The sequence below is a fragment of the Oncorhynchus kisutch genome, linkage group LG14 (genome assembly GCF_002021735.2).
Source record: "Oncorhynchus kisutch isolate 150728-3 linkage group LG14, Okis_V2, whole genome shotgun sequence".
Classification (NCBI taxonomy): Eukaryota; Metazoa; Chordata; class Actinopteri; order Salmoniformes; family Salmonidae; genus Oncorhynchus; species Oncorhynchus kisutch.
The window spans coordinates 53,897,505-53,916,368 of NC_034187.2; the positions used below are offsets into that span (position 1 = coordinate 53,897,505).

Below are 18,864 nucleotides of genomic sequence, written 5' to 3' on the forward strand. Positions count from 1 at the left end.
CTTGTTCAAGGGCACATAGACAGAGTTTTAACCTAGTGGGCTCGGGGGTTACTGGGCGAACGCTCTTAACTGTTGGGCTACCTGCCACCCTGAAAATGCTGACTTTGTCTCTCAAAATCATTATAATGTGGTTAACATAAAAAATCTAAATGAAAATTATTTCACTTTAAAAGTTCAAATTCAACCAGAGAGCCCCTTAGATCGTGGGAAGGGCCGAACTTGACCGTTGTACTTGAATCATTCCCACCGTGAATGTGTAAGCCTGCTATGCTATGAAACCCCAAACCTATTCCAGATACTTTGATATTACCAGCCACAATTAATATGTGAAAAAAAGTGTGGGGAGGCAGAGAAACTCACATCAATACCTTTGTCAGATAACACTGTGAAACTAAGAATTTATGCTATCGCTAACTATCAAGAGGAAACTGACTGAAAGACTCAAACTCCCCACACTATGCTCTATTAGCTGTGAGGGCCGAGATGCCCATGCATTGACTTTTGTTTTCTTGGGGCATGCTATTCACAAGTAAACATTGTTCTGTCTCACGATTCCCAAGCATGAAATGAAGCAGGGGATATTCAGTGTGCTGCGTGGCTATATTGACGAAAAACAGGTTCCATGAGATCGAATGGTGGGCTATTGTACAGATGGGGCTACATCTATTAAGGGACGGCAGAAAGCCTCTGTACTCTAGTTATGAATGTGTCTCCCTCTGCTATGTGGACGCACTGTATGATACACCCTCTCAGCAACTGGCGGCAAAAGAGCTGAGCGCCCAACTCGGGGGATATGCAGCACGTAACTTCGATTGTAACCTAAATCGCGCACGCCTGTTGGCAAAACTATGTGGAGATATGGGATCAGAGCATGACAATGTTATATTGCACACTGAGGCTTGGTGGTTATCGAGGGGGAGTGTTGGGGGGAAAAATAATTGAGAGAGAAACTGCTGTCAATCACAATGTCTGTGAAACAAACAAAAAATACTTTGTTGACTTTCTGTATAACAAAATAAAATGTGGCTATGTAACAGACATATTTGGGAAACTGAACGAACTAAACGCAAACATGCAGGGGGAAATACACCAAAATTCTACGAAATACGTTAGACTATGATCCTGGCTGTGTTGACATGCTGGTAAATCAAATCAAACCGCTGATCGAGCTGTCATGTGACCAAATGCTGCAGACAACACATTAATGGGCCACTGTGTCGGGGGGTTCTGGTTCCGGACTCAAAGGGATATTTTTTTCTTTTTGACCATTTTAATTTAACTCAATCACAGTAAGGTACTTAATTGTTACCCAGAAATGATTTTACATTGAGATAAAAAATGTTTTTTAAAACGTCTGCATTGGACCTTTCATCGTCAAACAGGTTTATCCTTTGTCAGCTGTTTTATTGCGTAGTTCCGTCAATCTCCATGTCAACTGCAGGCTGACTGAAGCAGCGGATAGGACAGCGCGGACCCATTTCTGCTGTAATGAAGCAGCTTCCGGGTCACAGGACACCAGCACTAAACATGGCGGAGGAGCTGTTGGAAGTGGTGGAGAGACTTCAGTCTCGGCTCTCCGAAAACCTAGAGCCTCGCAAGGTAATAGTCGTAAGGCCCAGAATGAAATGGCAAGGCTGTAGCGGATGGCTTCGGCTCGCTAGAATGTTTTCAAATATTGTCGCGTGGCAGGTAGTTCCGCGAATGTCGCTAGCGACTGATTTTTCTAAGATCACGATGCGTAACTTAGCCAACTAACTGTGTTTCTTAACCATAGTTCATGTTAAGTTTAACCGAGTCCCCGAGCTACCTGCCAAGTCCGCAGAACTGTTCTTTATGCGTTGGAGCCAACGGACATTGCCACTTTCAAATGCTAATAATGTAGCCATCTAGCTAGTGTTCAAGAAACGACACCGATTGTATAAGCTCCACGATCGAGTGACAGCAACATCAGCACGGGCCTTGTTGGTAGATTGTTGCACTTCACTCATGGACCAGTCCAAATTTGAAGGGCAACAACAATACATTTGGGTTGTGCTGCGTTATTGTGATGTCGGCAGTTTCCTGATTGTGTCTCATTGAACAACGCAATCCCTGCACACACTGCCGTGTCGGGGTGGATTTTTATCAGCTGATCGACTTTAGTAAACACAACCCCCTCTCCGGATATGCGTAACTAGCCTACCTCACAACCCCCATAGGCCACGACAACGGACACATCTTGATGAGCCATGACAGTGCGCAATTCGGGCCCATTTGTCAATTTCTGACTCAAATACATCCTCAAAGTACGACACAGTTTGTCACATATAGCCTACAAAGTCAACTACCAGTAGGCCTACACTTTTACACAGATAACGCTAGCGTACGCTTTCACACAGTATACCCATGTCATCAATGCTGTGATTTTGTAAATATTGTTAAGTCGCTATGTTTTCATTCATTCAATGCTCAGCAGCCTTGAATTCACCTGACCATTACCTTTAACCAGCTATGTCCTCCCTTTTGGCATACCTGAATTTTGTGCACTTTGCAGACTGTTCTGTTTTTCTCAATCAGGCTAGTTAGGTCAATCAGTACCAAGGATGTAGTGAGCACAGTGTAAATCTTCTGTATTTGCACTATTTAGCTCCTGAAGAACCTCAAAAGGCTGGGGGAGCTGCCTATGACTGTGGATATCCTTGTGGTAAGATTTTGAAATAATGCATGGTCCTGTGTGGCTGTTGGTAGAGCATGGTGCTTGCAACGCCAGATAGTGGGTTCTAATTTGTATTTTTATAAATCAGTGCACGCTCACTACTGTAAGTTGCTCTGGATAAGAGCGTCTGCTAAATGACAAATGTAAAAATGCTCATGTCACGATTTTGATAGTATCTCTTTCTTTAGTCTCAAAGCCCCACATTGATTGCATTGCGCTCTAGTTCCTCAGTCACTGCAAAGTGTTCTTTAGAAGAGGAAGCCAAATACAGTCTTTGGTTATGCAACCGGATGATGTGGCCCTGTGTAGCCAGTTTCCCTATAGGAGTTGATGTGCCTTTTAATATTGTCAAGCAACCTTCAGAGCATGCTCACTTCCTTTTACCATAGGCCACATTAGCATTATTGCCCATTTTATGTGCAATACTAAGAGTGCTGGCCTGCTCACTTAACCATTAGAGCTCCTGAATCTATACAAACCACCCATGTTTCTCTCAATGACACTAGTGTCAAAACATAATGTACTGATGAGGAGGACACCCTACTACTATCTGTGTCCCGCTTATATTTTTGTTCTCTCCGGTGCAGGAAACTGGAGTAGGAAAAACTGTGAATTCGTTCCGGAAACATGATCTTGCTGGAGATCTTGCGAAGAGCCTTGTGGCCAAGTGGAAGAAACTGGTTCCCACCCCGTCTGCTGAAAGGTACGTTATTACTGAGGGGATTTGGGGATTTCTTCTGATTCTTCGTCTTCATTTTCTTCATCATCGAGCGTATTTTCATCTGGATTCTACTGAAGTGTAGCTTTAATGTTTTTCTTCTTCCTCACAGACCCGGCAACGCGAAGGATGTACGGACACACGCGCACCCTCACAGCTCCGAGGGAAAGGACGGGAGGCGCGAACGTGTCCGGGAACTATCCCCGGAGGAGCCGCCGCCTCATGTAGAGGAGGACGACGAAGAGGAGGAGGAGGAGGAAAGAGGCTACCGCACAAACTACTCCCCCTCCCCCCCTCAGCACCACTACAGCCCCCCACAGGTTGGCCACGGTGGCCAACGAGGGGGGTACCAGTCAGAAGGCTACGAGAGCCCCACAGAGGAAGAGCCAGAGCCCGCGCCCAGCCCCCCTCGCAAAGAGGTCCGACACGCCAAACCGCAAAAAGAGCCTGGGAGGGAGCATCACGGTTCCCACGGCGACCGGGGTGAGGAGAGACGGCAACGTCACGCCCAGGCGAGCAGCCGTGGTGGCGAAGGGAAGAAGAGCAGCGTGGGAAAGGAACCGCAGCACAGTGGCAAGGCCTCCAAGCACAGTCGGCACTCCACGCAGCATGAGAGCAAGAAGGACAAGAGAGGGGGAAGTGAAGGTGAGTGTGCTGCCGAGTGAGTTTGCTGAGAGAAGTTCGCTGTGACTTCTGTGTCATTGTGACATTTACAGAGAGGCTGGTTCTCAAATGACATCCTATTCCATAGATGCCACTTTCAATCTCAAACTTTACTGTATTGTGGATATGGTGACCCATGGTGTTTTTCATCAGAACTCTGTAACAGTACTGCTATGGGTGATTAAAATAGGTGATGATAGTAGTGATTGTTAGCATTTCCCCATTAATTTGACCCTTAAAGATGTGGGTTGTCTCACACACGTCTACCCCCCCAAATAAAAATATACATCCCATAACAACCTTCCCTGTTCTCCTTACTCTTTAGGGAGGTCACGTGAGCCTAGGGACTCTCCTATATTAGCCCAGACACCTGAGGAGCAGGCAGAAGAGGCATTTGATACCCCCACCGTGTCGTTTGAATCCTTCCTCACATATGACGCCCCTACGCCCACTAAGAAGAAGAAGAAGCCCGGCAGCAGCAGTCGGCCCTCCTCCCACCACCACCACACACCTCGTCCTCCTGTCCAGCCTTCGCCTGCTGCCCCTTCCTCCTCCAAGGAGTCCAAGCCCAGCAAGGCAAACGGGAACCGCAGCAAGAGGGCTGATCCAGCCCAGACCCCAACGGCCCCGGTGCCTGAGAAACGCAGGAGGGTAAGAAGACTTTCACTGAACTTTTCCTCACTCTATCATGCGTATGTTCAATTGGAGAATGTTATATTTGCTGTCAATTTTTTTGGTGCTGGACAGTAAGTCCTTCCGATCGTGTATGTATTTATTAACCAGTTGCCCTGACCCTGATTTTCCCAGCTTCTTGACTGACCTCTTCCTCTTTTACCCCAGGTGGTCGAGGTTGTGTCCACACTGCCTGATATCCCTCTGCCGGCCATCCAGCCTTACTACAGACCTCTGCCTTCCATTGATCTCACACCATTGTCCCCTCAGCGGCGTAAAGGTACTTAAAAAAACTGTGTGTGAGTTCCCAATATCCATAATACTGTACAACAGATTGCATTCCCCAATACATTGTGTTATGATAGCGTGGATATTGGTAGTAGAATTTGTATGTGTTGGTCTGGACTTAATTTGGGTAAATATGTATTACTCTCTAGGCCTAAACCAGTTAGTTCTGATTGTCAGCAATTTGTCATGCTTAACTTTTCCCCTCTTTCCGGCAGGTCCTGTGTCAAATGACGCTGAGGAGGACACCGGCTTCACTGGGAGACGCTTTAACTCTAAAATGACTGTCTACTCGGGTTCAAAGACGTCTTATCTGCCCAAGATGATGAGTCTGTACGAGCAGTGCATCAGGGTGCTACAAAACAACATTGACTGTGAGTGTTGTCTCCTAGTGACACTGTGAATGCCATGTTTTATTTCAGTGTCTTATCACATTATGTACATGTTAATGTCCTACACCTAACATTTCCCAGAAGGCAAAGACAATTTACCTCATTTATAATGGTGTATTGTTCAAACACACACTTAATTGTGTGGTTTCTTATGGCTGCTGGCCAACTTTGATCCACTTGTACACACTCAATCATTAAAACCAGAACGTCACGTGTTGCTCTTAGTTAACATTACACTCCCAGGAAATGTGTTCCTGCCACAATTTTCAAATCACACTATCATTGTTTATCTTACCTTGACACCCTGCCGATTATGTCATTGTATAATGAGATACTGTATGTTTGTCCAGCAATTGATGAGGTGGGAGGCGTGCCTTTTGAGATACTGGAACCAGTACTAGAGCGATGCACCCCAGAACAGCTTTACCGCATTGAGCAGTGCAATCAGGTAACAGACACACAAGTATGAATGCACGAACCCACAGGCGGTATGAAATGGTCAGTTGTGCCTTTAAAGAACTTGGAAAATTCCTGCAAATAATGGCTTCTTATAGGCTAATTGAGTCAATAGGAGGGACTGGTGCACTTCACAAAATAGGAACATTTTGGATATATTGAAGCAACATCTCAGGAAGTTAAAGCTTGGTTGTAAATGGGTCTGCCAAATGGACAATGACCCCAAGCATACTTTCAAAGTTGTGGCAAAATGGCTTAAGGACAACAAAGTCAAGGTATTGGAGTGGCCATCAAAGCCCTGACCTAATCCTATAGAACATTTGTGGGCAGAACTAAAAAAGCGTGACAAATAAACCAAAATTCACCCAAGTTACTCAGTATTTGGTAGCATTGCCTTTTCAATTTTGTATGTAAACTTCTAACCCACTGGAATCTGAAATAAAATTTGTACTATTGTTCTGACATTTCACATTCTTTAAAAAAAATTGTTGATCCTAACTGACCTGAGACAGGGAATTTTTACTAGGATTCAATGTCAGGAATTGTGAAACTGAGTTGATGCATTTGTCTAAGAAATAAAAGCAGGAAGCGCCAGTGACTCAGTCAATAAAACAGTGTACATACCAACCAGAAGCCATGGATTACAGGCATCATCTGAGCTAAAGGGTAGAGCTGCCACTTTCAAGGAGTGGGAATATAACCCGGAGGCTTGTAAGAAATCACGCTATGCCCTCTGATGAACCTTCAAACAGGCAAAGCGTCAATACAGACCTAAGATCGAATCGTACTACACCGGCTCTGACGGATGTGGCAGGGCTTGCAAAACCATTAGACTACAAAGAGCAGCACAGCGACGCGAGCCTACCATACGAGCTAAACTAATTCTATGCTTGCTTCGAGGCAAACACTGAAACATGCAGGAGACCACCTGTTCCGGATGACTGTGATCACACTCTCCGCAGCCGATGTGAGTGAGACCTTTCAACAGGTCAACATTCACAAGGCCCTCGGGCCAGACAGATTACCAAGACGTGTACATGCGCTGACCAACTGGCAAGTGTCTTCACTGATATTTTCAACCTGTCTGAGTCTGTAATAACAGGTTATAATCAGACCACCATAGTCCCTGTGCCCAAGAAGACTGCGGTAGCCTGCCTAAATGACTACCGACCTGTAGCGCAACGACATTAGTCCCCCGGATGTGCCGCACATTGAGATGGAATGCAACATCAAATGTGTCCGGGGCATGACCAAAAGAGGAGCGACCCCTAGGTACATCTGGGTCACCCAGAGCAAACTCTACCCTGAGTTCCTTCCCTAACCAGCTCTAGCCGCTCTTGTTGCAGCTTGATTTTTAGCACACTCAAACCTTTAAATTCCAATTCATTTTCATATTTTACACAATCATTCTCTAGCTGTAACAGAAGCAGGTTTCTGCTGTTCAAAAATAATACTACTAGGACTAACCGATGGCGTGGCCATTGTGACGTTACAGGGAGACGGAGATTCCTCAGCAGAGGCTGCCCCAGTGGTAACATCAAGAATACCACTCTCCATCAGATTAACCTAAGAGTTTTAGACGTTTATCACCAATTTCAACCTTGTAGTGGTCAGCAACCTTCAGCTGTTCTTTAGTACATAATTCTAACAGTTCCTCTGATGAAAAGCGAATGAACTCATCTACATAAGACACCATAATCGCAAGAAGGAAATACAAATAATCTCGCTCTTCCCCTCTGCTGAACACACCAGACCACAGAGAAATGACAATCATACTGGGCATCACAGAAGAGATGAGATATGGAGCTTCCCCAAAACCTACAGTAACTCAACCCTAATCTTCATGTGGATTTGCAGTGGGTAGTTAGGCACTGTAGCCCACTGGCAAGGAAATAAGCCACGCTGGCAGAGTCCCAAGCCACGGATGTGCCCCCGAGACAACTGCCCAGTCTAGACACAACACAATAAGCATGCCCAACCTATTCCAAAGTGAAACATGTCGCTAAGCCTAACAGAGTTAAAAAGGCTAGTGCTCCGGGTAGCTTGTGTCACTACCCTCCCAAATCTCCCACTGAGGTACACAGCCGATTGTACTCACCTCAGACCGATTAACCAACAGCGAGTAGAACAAGTCTCCAGCCTTGGCAGGGGCCAGGAAACTAACCAATGTACTTTCTCCAACGCAGCACAAACTATCCACCGCAGTGGCAAGTTTACCAAACAAACAAAGGCAACTAGTACTGGCCACCAAACATTACAACTCAAAACAAGCTGTAACAAAAGATGCAAACAATGCCCCTACAGATTTTAACATTAATTCCACATTTTCTCCCAAACAACACACATACTAGCAAGCCAAACGACACTAGTATTAGTCCTTCATAATACAATAAAGTGCTATACTCCAAAATGTCTAGGAACCAACCTTATGATCCCGGACGAGCCCCCACTTGTCACAAACGGCGTAACAAAAGTGCGTAACAAAACGTGAGACAACCTGGAGATAAAGAATAACAAAATATTTATTAACAAAAGTACACTAAATATAATTAACAATGGTGTGAGTGGTTGCGTGCATAAATGTGATAATGATGGGTGTTGCCAACGCTAAAAACCAAAATCTGTGTCTGCATGGAGAGAGTCTCCTCAATGAATGGGGAACGAGGTGCATTTATGCTGGGACACACCCGAACCCAGGTGTGTCCCACTTCACTGACGACCCTCCCGGCTCCGCCCACTGACATCCTATTAAGGAAAACAAGAGCAAAGAGAGAGAATTCGGCAGACAGAGTGGGAGGGTCGTCACATTGGGTATGGGTAGATGGGTGATTTCATGTTCCGTTTGTTGTTTTTGTATTGTTCGTTTTTTCTTCGTTATTAAACATGTATCTAACTTAAAAAAAAAAAAATGGGTAGATGGGTGAGTGGAAAAAATAAAATATATATTCAATCAATTTTGAATTCAGGCTCTAACACAACAAAATGTAGAATAATTCAAGGGATATGAATACTTTCTGAAGGCACTGTATTTCGTGTCAACACTCTTGTAAATTGTATTGTATTTTATAATTTTAACCCCAAATTTTCCTCTCAGTGTTTTATGGAGGACTCTGATGAGCTTTGGCAACGCCACTGCCAGCGTGACTTCAAGCGTGAGACGCCCCAAGAGTACGAATCATGGCGGGAGATGTACCTGCGGAAACACGACGAGCGGGAGGAGCGCCTGCGCAAGCTCACCCAAAACATCAGCTCGGCCCATGCCAACAAGCCTAAAGGTTTTCTATGTCCTATCTATGAACTGGATCCTACTATACAGTACTTATTACTAGGAGTTATTTCATCCATGAAAGTGTACTGAGGGTGTTTATTTTGAGTGAGCATATGTGCATATACAGTACCAGTCAAAGGTTTGGACACACCTACTCATTCCAGGGTTTTTATTTTATTTTTACCATTTTCTACATCAAAACTATTAAATAACACATATGGAGTCATGTAGTAACCAAAAAAGTGTTAAACAAATCTAAATATATTTGAGAATTTTCAAAGTAGCCACCCTTTTCCTCTGATAGCTTTGTACACTTGGCATTCCCTCAACCAGCTTCATGAGGTAGTCACATGGAATGCATTTCAATTAACAGGTGTGCCTTGTTAATTTGTGGAATTTCTTTCCTTCTTAATGGGTTTGAGCCTATCAGTAGGGGTGGAATACAGAAGATAGCCCTAATTGGTAAAAGGCCAAGTCCATATTATGGCAAGAACAGCTCAAATAAGCAAAGAGAAACAACAGTCCATCATTACTTTAAGACATGAAGGTCAGTCAATCCAGAAAGTTTCTTCAGGTGCAGTCGCAAAAACCATCAAGCGCTATGATGAAACTGGCTTACATGAGGACTGCCACAGGAAAGGAAGACCCAGAGTTACCTCTGCTACAGAGGATAAGTTCATTAGAGTTATCTGCCTCAGAAATTGTAGCCCAAATAAATGCTTGACAGAATTCAAGTAACAGACACATCAACATCAACAGTTCAGAGGAGATTGCGTTAATCAGGCCTTCATGGTTAAATTACTGCAAAGAAACCACTACTAAAGGACACCAATAATAAGAAGAGACTTGATTGGGCCAAGAAATACGAGCAATGGACATGAGACCGGTGGAAATCTGTCCTTTGGTCTGTGTCCCGATTTTGAGATTTTTTGTTCTAACCTCTGTGTCTTTGTGAGACGCAGAGTAGGTGAACGGATGTGATGTTTCACTATATTGGATCACTCCATTATATTGGTATCACTCTGCGGCGGAGGGATACATCCGAGGTGAGGATTTGCAGATTTACTCCTGTGTACACCTGTATCACGGCTGGGGTCCGCCCCTATATATAGACCCCGTGGCCGCGACACACGTTCTCTTTCATTTTCTCGGTGGATGTCCGTGTGGTTTGAGGTACAAACTTTCTGCGGTTTGCTCTGGTAAGTCACTTGTAAGTGTAATATCTTTCATGGAAGTCCTCCACTCGCTGCACTCATTTGATCTGTATCTTCCGCCCGTGGTTAGTCGTACTTGTTTCGTTAGCATTACACTACGATTCCGTATGCATACGATTCCGTCCTGCGTCAGGAGGTTGATAAGCTGTTCCTGGGGGACGATGCTGGCAGGCGGGGCTGACAGGCCACCAGAAGCCGGCAGCGGGGATTCATTACCCCAGGCGGCTCGAGAGGCTATGAGGAACCTACTCACTCGGGTAGCCACTGCACTGGACATCAAACTAGTGGATAGTGATGACTCTCCATCTCTGCTGAGTTCTGCGAGGTGTTGCAGCAGAGACTGGACCATGGAGTTATGTTTGCAGGCACAGAGTCATTTGGCCTCTGGGAGTACCCGATCAAAGACACCATGATAGCTGCCATGGTCCTCCTGCACCGGGAGATTATAGGACGGAACCTGCGACTGAAGCCGGGACCCCCCCAGAGTCTTTGATGCAGTCTTGAAAGCCACACATGGATCCCTCTGCTTTCTTGGCCGCCTGCCTACCTGCATACTCTGTTGCCCCGGCTGCAGAAGGGCACAAAGGAGCTCCTCTGGGAAGCGATGGAGGTGTCTTGCCTGATTTCCCTGCTCCAGGAGGGATGTGGCCCGTGCCAACAGACGGGCCATGGCGCAAGTGGTTACCTCCTGTTGCCATCTCTGGCTGGCCCAATCCCGTCTGCCAGCTGCTCTCCAGAGCCACTCTCCCAGTGCCACTCTCCCCATCACCCCAGTGCTGACATTTGACATTCTGGAACAGACCGATAAGGTTCGTAGGGATTGGGAGACCCTGAGGCGGTTCATGCTGCCACCTCAGGCCATAGGTCCAAGGCAGACGGACCGTCGCCTTGGACCCGGGAGAAGCGGCCGTGGGGGAACTCTGGGGTATCCGAGACCCCACCGCCTCAGTCTGTTGACTTGGCCACTGAACGGCACCAATGGTCCACATAAGGGTTACAGGAGGGTGTAATGAACACCATGCAGAGCGCAAGGGCACTGGCTACAACCGCGGCATGCCAGTTGCGCTGGTGGTTGTTCTGCTTTTGGCGCACTGTTATTGAGGTTGTGCCTCATGTGGGGTGCAGAGTGTCCTCCAATACCTGCAGTCTCGCTTGGATGAGGGCTTTGCAGCCTCTACACTGAGAAGGTATTTGCCTGCAATGTGGGGTGGATGGACAGGCCAGTGGGGCGCCATCCCTTGGTCTCCAGGCTTATGAAGTGGGTTCGTTGCCTGCGTCCAGCTAGGACCCGCTCAATGCCGAGCTGGGATCTGGATGTGGTCTTGGCAGCTTTGGCAAAGCCGCCTTTTGACCCGTTGGGAGTCTGCCTCCCTGTAAAACCTCTCTATGAAGGTGTTTTTCTTGGTAGCGATTACTTCCATGATGAGGGTGGGTGAGCTCCATGCTCTTTCGGTAAGTTCTGAGTGCTACCAGATGGACCCTGGTGGGAGGAGTTTATCTCTCAGCCCCAACCCTTCATTCCTCCCGAAGGTTCTATCAGACAGGCATGTGAACATCCCTTTTATATGCCTACGGCCTCACTCTGGCATGCTTTGCCCTGGCACTGGCTGCCTATGTGGAGTGGACACGGTCAGTGAGAACAACAGACCAGCTTTTTTGTCTGCTATGGTGAGAGAGTCCTGGGGGCCGGGCTCTCAAAGCAGAGGCTCTCTCACTGGATCGTGTACACGATTACCACAGCATACCGCCTTGACTGGCAGGCCAGTGCTGGGATCTGTGGTGGCACATTCAACACGAGGTGTGGCTGCGTCCTGGGCTCTACTGAGAGGAGTGCCCCTCATGCTTTCTGTGCTGCAGCCAGCTCGGCTTCCTCTTGCACCTTTGCTAGGTTCTATCGGCTAAATGTGGCACCTCCCTCTGCGGTTGGTTCAGCAGTCATGGGCGTCGCCTCCCCTTCCAGGGACTGTGCCGAGACCCTCCCTTCCACATTGGCGGCCCCTGCATCTCGGTCCTGCGCTGGGATTTCGGTGCTGGCTGGCCAGTTCCCTCTACCACCAGCTAAATCTGGTACGGGTATACTAATGTATTGGAGTGATCCAATAGAGTGAAACATAACGAAGGTTATACGTGAGCTATATGGATCACTCCAATCCTCGACAGTGCTAGAGGTGCTTCAAAAATTATTTGGAGAACATGTGTCGCAGCCATGGGGTCTATATATAGTGGCGGACTCCAGCCGTGACACGTGTACACGGGAGTAGATCTGTAAATCCTCACCTCGGATGTATCCCTCCGCCGCGGAGTAATACCAATAAATTGGAGTAATCCATATAGCTCACATAACCGTGGTTACATACATAACCTTTGATCTCCACATGTGTGGTTCCGTCCGTGAAGTATGGAGGAGGAGTTGTGATGGTGTGGAGATGTTTTGCTGGTAACACTGTCTGTGATTTATTTAGAATTCAAGGCACACTTAACCAGCATGGCTACGCCAGCATTCTGCAGTGATACGCCAGTCCCACTAAGTGCAAACCAGATTGGATATCATTTGTTTTTCAACAGGACAATGACCCAACACTCCTCCAGGTTGTGTAAGGGCTATTTGACCAAGAAGGAGAGTGATTGAGTGCTACATCAGATGACCTGTCCTCCACAATCGCACGACCTCAACCCAATTGAGATGATTTGGGATGAGTTGGACCGCAGAGTGAAGGAAAAGCAGCCAACAAGTGCTTAGCAAATGTGGGTACTCCTTCCAGACTGTTGGAATAGGATTCCAGGTGAAGCGGGTTGAGAAAAGTTGTGCAAAGCTGTCAAAGGCAAAGGGTGGCTACTTTGAAGAATATAAAATATATTTTGATTTGTTGTTTGGTTACTACATGATTCCATATGTGTTATTTCATAGTTTTGATGTCTTAGATATTATTCTTTAACTGGTAGTGTGTGTGTGTGTGTGTGTGTGTGTGTGTGTGTGTGTGTGTGTGTGTGTGTGTGTGTGTGTGTGTGTGTGTGTGTGTGTGTGTGTGTTTTCCTCGCAGGTCGACAGGTTAAAATGGCATTCGTGAACTCGGTCGCAAAACCTCCACGTGATGTCCGCCGGCGACAGGAGAAGTTTGGCACCACAAGCACCTCCACTGCCAGCTCCACCGCAGCTGCTGCTCCGATCAAGTATGTGGACACTAGTGTGCATACCACTATCAAACACTGCATAGTACTGCATGCACTTCCGTGTTTATTTTTTCCTACTTATATTTCCTTATCTGAAGATATGATTGGCTGAATGGTAACTTTGTATGCCAACATGTAATTCAGACTCTTAAACTTATTCTCAAAGGTTCACTAGATCATATTTTCATCAACAAGTTTACCGTTATGATTTTCACCCCAATTTTTTATCTTGTCTCATATCTGCAACTCCCCAACTGGGTCGGGAGGCGAAGGTCGAGTCATGCGTCCTCAGAAACATGACCCACCAAACCGTGCTTCTTAACACCCGCCCGCTTAACCCGGAAGCCAGCTGCACCAATGTGTCGGAGGAAACACAGTTCAACTGACAACCGAGGTCAGCCTGTAGGCGCTCGGCCTGCCACAAGGAGTCGCTAGATCGCGATGAGCCAAGTAAAGCCCCCCGACCACACCCTCGCCTAACGACGCTGGGCCAATTGTCTGCCGCCCTATGGGACTCCCGATCATGGCCGGTTGTGATACAGCCCGGGATTGAACCCGGGGCTGTAGTGACGCCTCTGCACTGCAGTGCCTTAGACCGCTGTGCCACTCGGGAGGCCGACCGTTATGATTCTATGTGAATTGTTGCAACGTCATCATGGGAAGTTATAAAGGTTATCAAGTTCACACAGGGATTACGATTCCTTACATTTAAATAAAATGCTTAAACTCCCCCTGACATTTTCTGGCTGTTCTGAACTTGCAGGAGGACACACAGCTTCAGGGATGCCAGAGTAGCCAGAGGACTATATGTTAAACAGGAAAAGCAAGAGACTAAAGCGAAAGATTTCCCAGTGTTCAATCTGGTGTCAGGGTGAGGATGGAGAGGCTGAAAGAGAAGAGCACATACAAACATTCCAGAATTCCTTTAATCTCTCCACCACCATCAAACATTCTGATATGCTGGCACTTACATTTTCATATACACAGAAATGCTTGGCTGAGTGCTAACTTAAGATAATATGCACTTCAGCATATTTGTATCCAAAATGTGATGGAAAATATGTCCTGTTTTGAAGAATGAATGAGTAGTCATAAGATATCATAAAGTTTCAACACACTGGAGGATGAAATGGAATAGAGGCAGACATTCTGACGTTTTCTGGCCGTTCCCGAACATGCAGGGAGACGGCAAGCTTCAGAGACATTGTGAAAGCTTGACAGGAAAAGAAAGCGAGACAGTTGTTCAATCTGACGACAGGTTGAGGATATAGCAGCTAGACTACATGAGTAAAGAAGAGCAAATAGAAACTTTCTTGAAATGTTGATTTTGAGAACTATTAAGTGATGTAGATGATGCTTATAATGCCCCCCAGGCTTGAAAACATACTATTATGAAACTATACTGTTTTGTATATTCCTGTACACTGATTGGATCATCCTTCCTGTTTTTTTTTTTTTTTTTTCAGAATAAGGCCAGCCATGTCTTATAGCTCTCACTTGGCTGAGCCCAGCCTCTCCTCCTCTCACGACAGTCCCCCTGAGACCTCTCGCTCCTCAGGCCCCAGCGGTGGGGGTTGCCCCAGCGCAAGAGACAACAAGCCACAGGTCAAAAGTGAGTATCGTGTGTGTGTGAGAAAATGGGTGCAGAAATGTACGCTAACGTTCAAACGTTTGGGGTCACTTAGAAATGTCCTTGTTTTTGAAAGAAAAGCACAGTTTTTGTCCATTTTAAAATAACAAAATGTATCAGAAATACAGTGTAGACATTTGTTAATGTTGTAGATGACTACTTCCTTCACAGAACAGCAAAAACTGTAGAAAGAGGAGTGGGAGGCCCTGGTGCACTACTGAGCAAGAGGACACGTACATTAGAGTGTCTAGTTTGAGAAACAGACGCCTCACAAGTCCTCAACTGGCAGCTTCATTAAATAGTACCCGCAAAACACCCGTCTCAACAGTGAAGAGGTGACTCTGGGATGCTGGCCTTCTAGGCCAAGTTCTTCTGTCCAGTGTCTGTGCTATTTTGCTCATCTTAATCTTTTCTTTTTATTGGCCAGTCTGAGATAATGCTTTTTCTTTGCAACTCTGCCTAGAAGGCCAGCATCCCGGGGTCGCCTCTTCACTGTTGCTGTTGAGACTGGTGTTTTGTGGGTGCTGTTTAATGAAGCTGCCAGTTGAGGACTTGTGAGCTGTCTGTTTCTCAAACTAGACAGAAAAATGTACTTTGTCCTCTTGCTCAGTGGTGCACCGGGGCCTCCCACTCCTATTTCTATTCTGGTTAGAGGCAGTTTGCGCTGTTCTGTGAAGGGAGTAGTACACAGTGTTGTATGAGATCTTCAGTTTCTTGGCAATTTCTCACATGGAATAGCCTTAATTTCCCAGAACAAGAATAGACGATTGAGTTTCAGAAGAAAGTTATTTGTTTCTGGACATTTTGAGCCTGTAATCCAACCCACAAATGATGCTTCAGATACTCAACTAGTCTAAAGAAGGCCAGTTTTATTGCTTCTTTAATCAGAACAACAGTTTTCAGCTGTGCTAACATAATTGCAAAATGGTTTTCTAATGATCAATTAGCCTTTTAAAATGATAAACTTGGATTAGCTAACACAACGTGCCATTGGAACACAGGAGTGATGGTTGCTAATAATGGGCCTCTGTACGCCTATGTAGATATTCCATTAAAAACCTGCCGTTTCCAGCTACAGTAGTCATTTACAACATTAACAATGTCTACACTGTATTTCTGATCAATTTGAAGTTATTTTAATGGACCAAAAATTTGCTTTTCTTTCAAAAACAATTGGACCCAACATTCATGTAAAAAATAAATTATATATATATATATTTTTTCTGTTTTAAAACATTTTGGCTTTAATCTGTGTTGAGGACATGTCTGCATGGCTAACTTTTCTGCTGTTACAATGTCACGTCTGTTTGTCTTGTAGAAATCGCCCCCATGATGGCTAAAACTATCAAAGCTTTCAAGAACAGATTCTCCCGCCGATAGAGTTGGAGAGAGGTGAATGTATGGAGTTATTGAGAGGAAGAGAGATTGTAAGGAGCTAAGTGAGCTAAGCTCTTTTTTTATTTTTTATTCAATGAATTATGGAAGATCTACAAACCCCGACCAGACATGTGTACACACACAGACACACACACAGATTTATTCCATTATTTTAGCATTTCTTAAATACACACACAATTATGTCCTATTTTTTTTAACTGTTCCCAGTTTGACCCTGGCAAACACACACTTGTACACACACAGACAAAATAACATTTCAAAGGTGAAACTAGTCATTTGTTACAAGTTCATACAAGCAGTATCACACTACAGAGGGACTCTGACAGGCAGAATTATTCTTTATTATGGTACTCATAAGTTAAGACATCAAACTACATAGTGCTGTTACAGTCAGTCATGTTTTTTTTAAATACAATTGAGTAGACCTCCTTTTACTCCAGTGTATTCCCACTTTCTTTTCCTACTGTGTTCAGTGTTGAACCACATGTGCATCCCTACTTTTATCTGGTTCACTGTGATGAGTGAGGAATGAAGTGACTGCGGGAAGAGGAAAACACAAAAAGGGAGAGAGTAAAGAGCAAGTGATAGGACCCTGCAGCTTCACTCGTATGTATTTATTTTAAACTCTGGGACCCCGGGGTCACCCTGAACCCAGACTCAAATGGAAGTGGATGAAATGGTAATTTTAATAGATTTTAATAAATGTTATATGGACATTTTTAATAAAATTGACTTTTTGCCCTCATATGTTAATGGTCTATTTTCTTCAGTCTGTGTTGATGTTGAAAAACACAGCTCAAATCTAGCAATGGAACCAAGCAATAGTGCACTGAATAAATTGTTGTAATAGGGTATATTCTGTATGCCCCACACTGAGAACAGAGAATGTCATTGTTCAGCTTTATATTGTATCACTGTAATAATGACTACTGAAAGAAATGTGCAATGGATGTTGGGTGCAAAACAAATGGGAGTAGCTTTCCACTAGACACTGATCTAAGCTCAGTTATTGATTTTACATGTGTGTGCTTGGGTTGCCACTACTTTGTATACTCACAAAGTCATAAACCCTGCCCATTTTTACAATTTATCTTTAAATTTAGATTTTAAACTGAACTTTAACCACACTGCCAACCTTATGCCTAACCCTGACCTTAAATCAAGACCAAAAAGCTAATTTATGTAGCTAATTTAGACTTTGGCTGTGCAATCTGACTGTGCATAAAGCAATTATGTATACAAACCCTGGTTTGCAGATGCTATGTATTGGCTATTGAGAGGCTTTGAAGCCAAGCCAGTAGGAGCAGTTCTCCACAGGAATGAATGGAATTCTACAGTATTTCAATTAAATGTTTTGTTGTAGTGGGGACGGTAACATTAGTGATCTCTAAAAGTTATACTTTTTAAAGAATTTATATATTTTTATGTTTACTCACCTAGTATAATTTAAAGTATGCATTAAGGCACGTGTCAAACTCCATGGAGGGCCAAGTGTCTGCGGATTTTCGCTGCTTCCTTGTACTTGATTGAGGGAGTAGGAACTCTCCTCACCTGGTTGTCTAAGTCTTAATTCGACACAAACTGACGGGAAATAACGAAAACCTGCATACATTTGGCCCTCCATGGAATGAGTTTGAAACCCCTGCTTTAAGGTGTCTAATAGAATAAATGTCGCAAAAAGGAATGTAGATTGACATTTAATAAATGCATTTCAATAGCTTCCAAACTATGTTTTACAATGTTGGGGTAGTGCCAAAATGGAGGCACAGTGGCTTCAACACAGCGTCCCCAATCAATGAGTAATTCTAGTGTATATATAAATGATTTATAACTCATTGGTCAAAAATCTAGTGAAACCTGTGCTTGTTCATTGGTGTTGGCCAGGCCAATCAGAGAGCACTTTGGCGTTGTGGGTAGGTACGTCCATCTTGATTGGCTATTAACATAAGTGTCATTTTAAAATGTTTCCTCTCCTGAATGTTGTGGAAAAGTAAAACATTTTGTTATTCAATTATTTTATGATCAGTTTTCATTGGTACTTAAAATAGTAGGTACCCTTTTATTTAAATTATTATTTGTTGTTTTATTTCTCAGAATAGTTCCTGATTACACTAAAGAGGGTTTTTAGTCTCTCTTACTACAAGAACCCTTGGTTTGGTCTTGAACATAATTTCCAGTTGAGTTGAATTTCAAAGGTTATGGAATAAGCTATTTTCACTTTAAATTGACTTAAATGGTGCAGATCTCGGTTTCTTATCGTTTACGTTCACTGCTCCTACGTCTTTGACTCATCCTACTACAG

At 44.7% G+C, this 18,864-nt stretch overlaps 1 protein-coding gene across 1 annotated transcript; it reads left to right on the plus strand.

The window, feature by feature from the left end:
* Positions 1 to 1,450: 1,450 nt before the first annotated feature.
* Positions 1,451 to 17,307, plus strand: LOC109903676 (elongin-A-like). The gene is made up of 12 exons (XM_020500539.2): positions 1,451 to 1,599; positions 2,627 to 2,683; positions 3,283 to 3,398; positions 3,526 to 4,058; positions 4,402 to 4,727; positions 4,917 to 5,028; positions 5,252 to 5,407; positions 5,776 to 5,873; positions 8,976 to 9,156; positions 13,405 to 13,534; positions 15,001 to 15,146; positions 16,483 to 17,307. The coding sequence occupies exons 1-12, from the start codon at positions 1,489 to 1,491 to the stop codon at positions 16,542 to 16,544; spliced, it is 2,028 nt and encodes a 675-aa protein (XP_020356128.1). The 5' UTR covers positions 1,451 to 1,488; the 3' UTR covers positions 16,545 to 17,307.
* The last annotated feature ends 1,557 nt before the right edge of the window (positions 17,308 to 18,864 follow it).

Excerpts from the sequence above, each read along its gene's own strand:
- LOC109903676 (XM_020500539.2), top strand. The coding sequence starts at position 1,489 with ATGAAGCAGCTTCCGGGTCACAGGACACCAGCACTAAACATGGCGGAG. Across the intron at positions 4,059-4,401 it reads CAAGAGAGGGGGAAGTGAAG|GGAGGTCACGTGAGCCTAGG; the intron begins GTGAGTGTGCTG and ends CTTACTCTTTAG. Across the intron at positions 13,535-15,000 it reads GCAGCTGCTGCTCCGATCAA|AATAAGGCCAGCCATGTCTT; the intron begins GTATGTGGACAC and ends TTTTTTTTTCAG.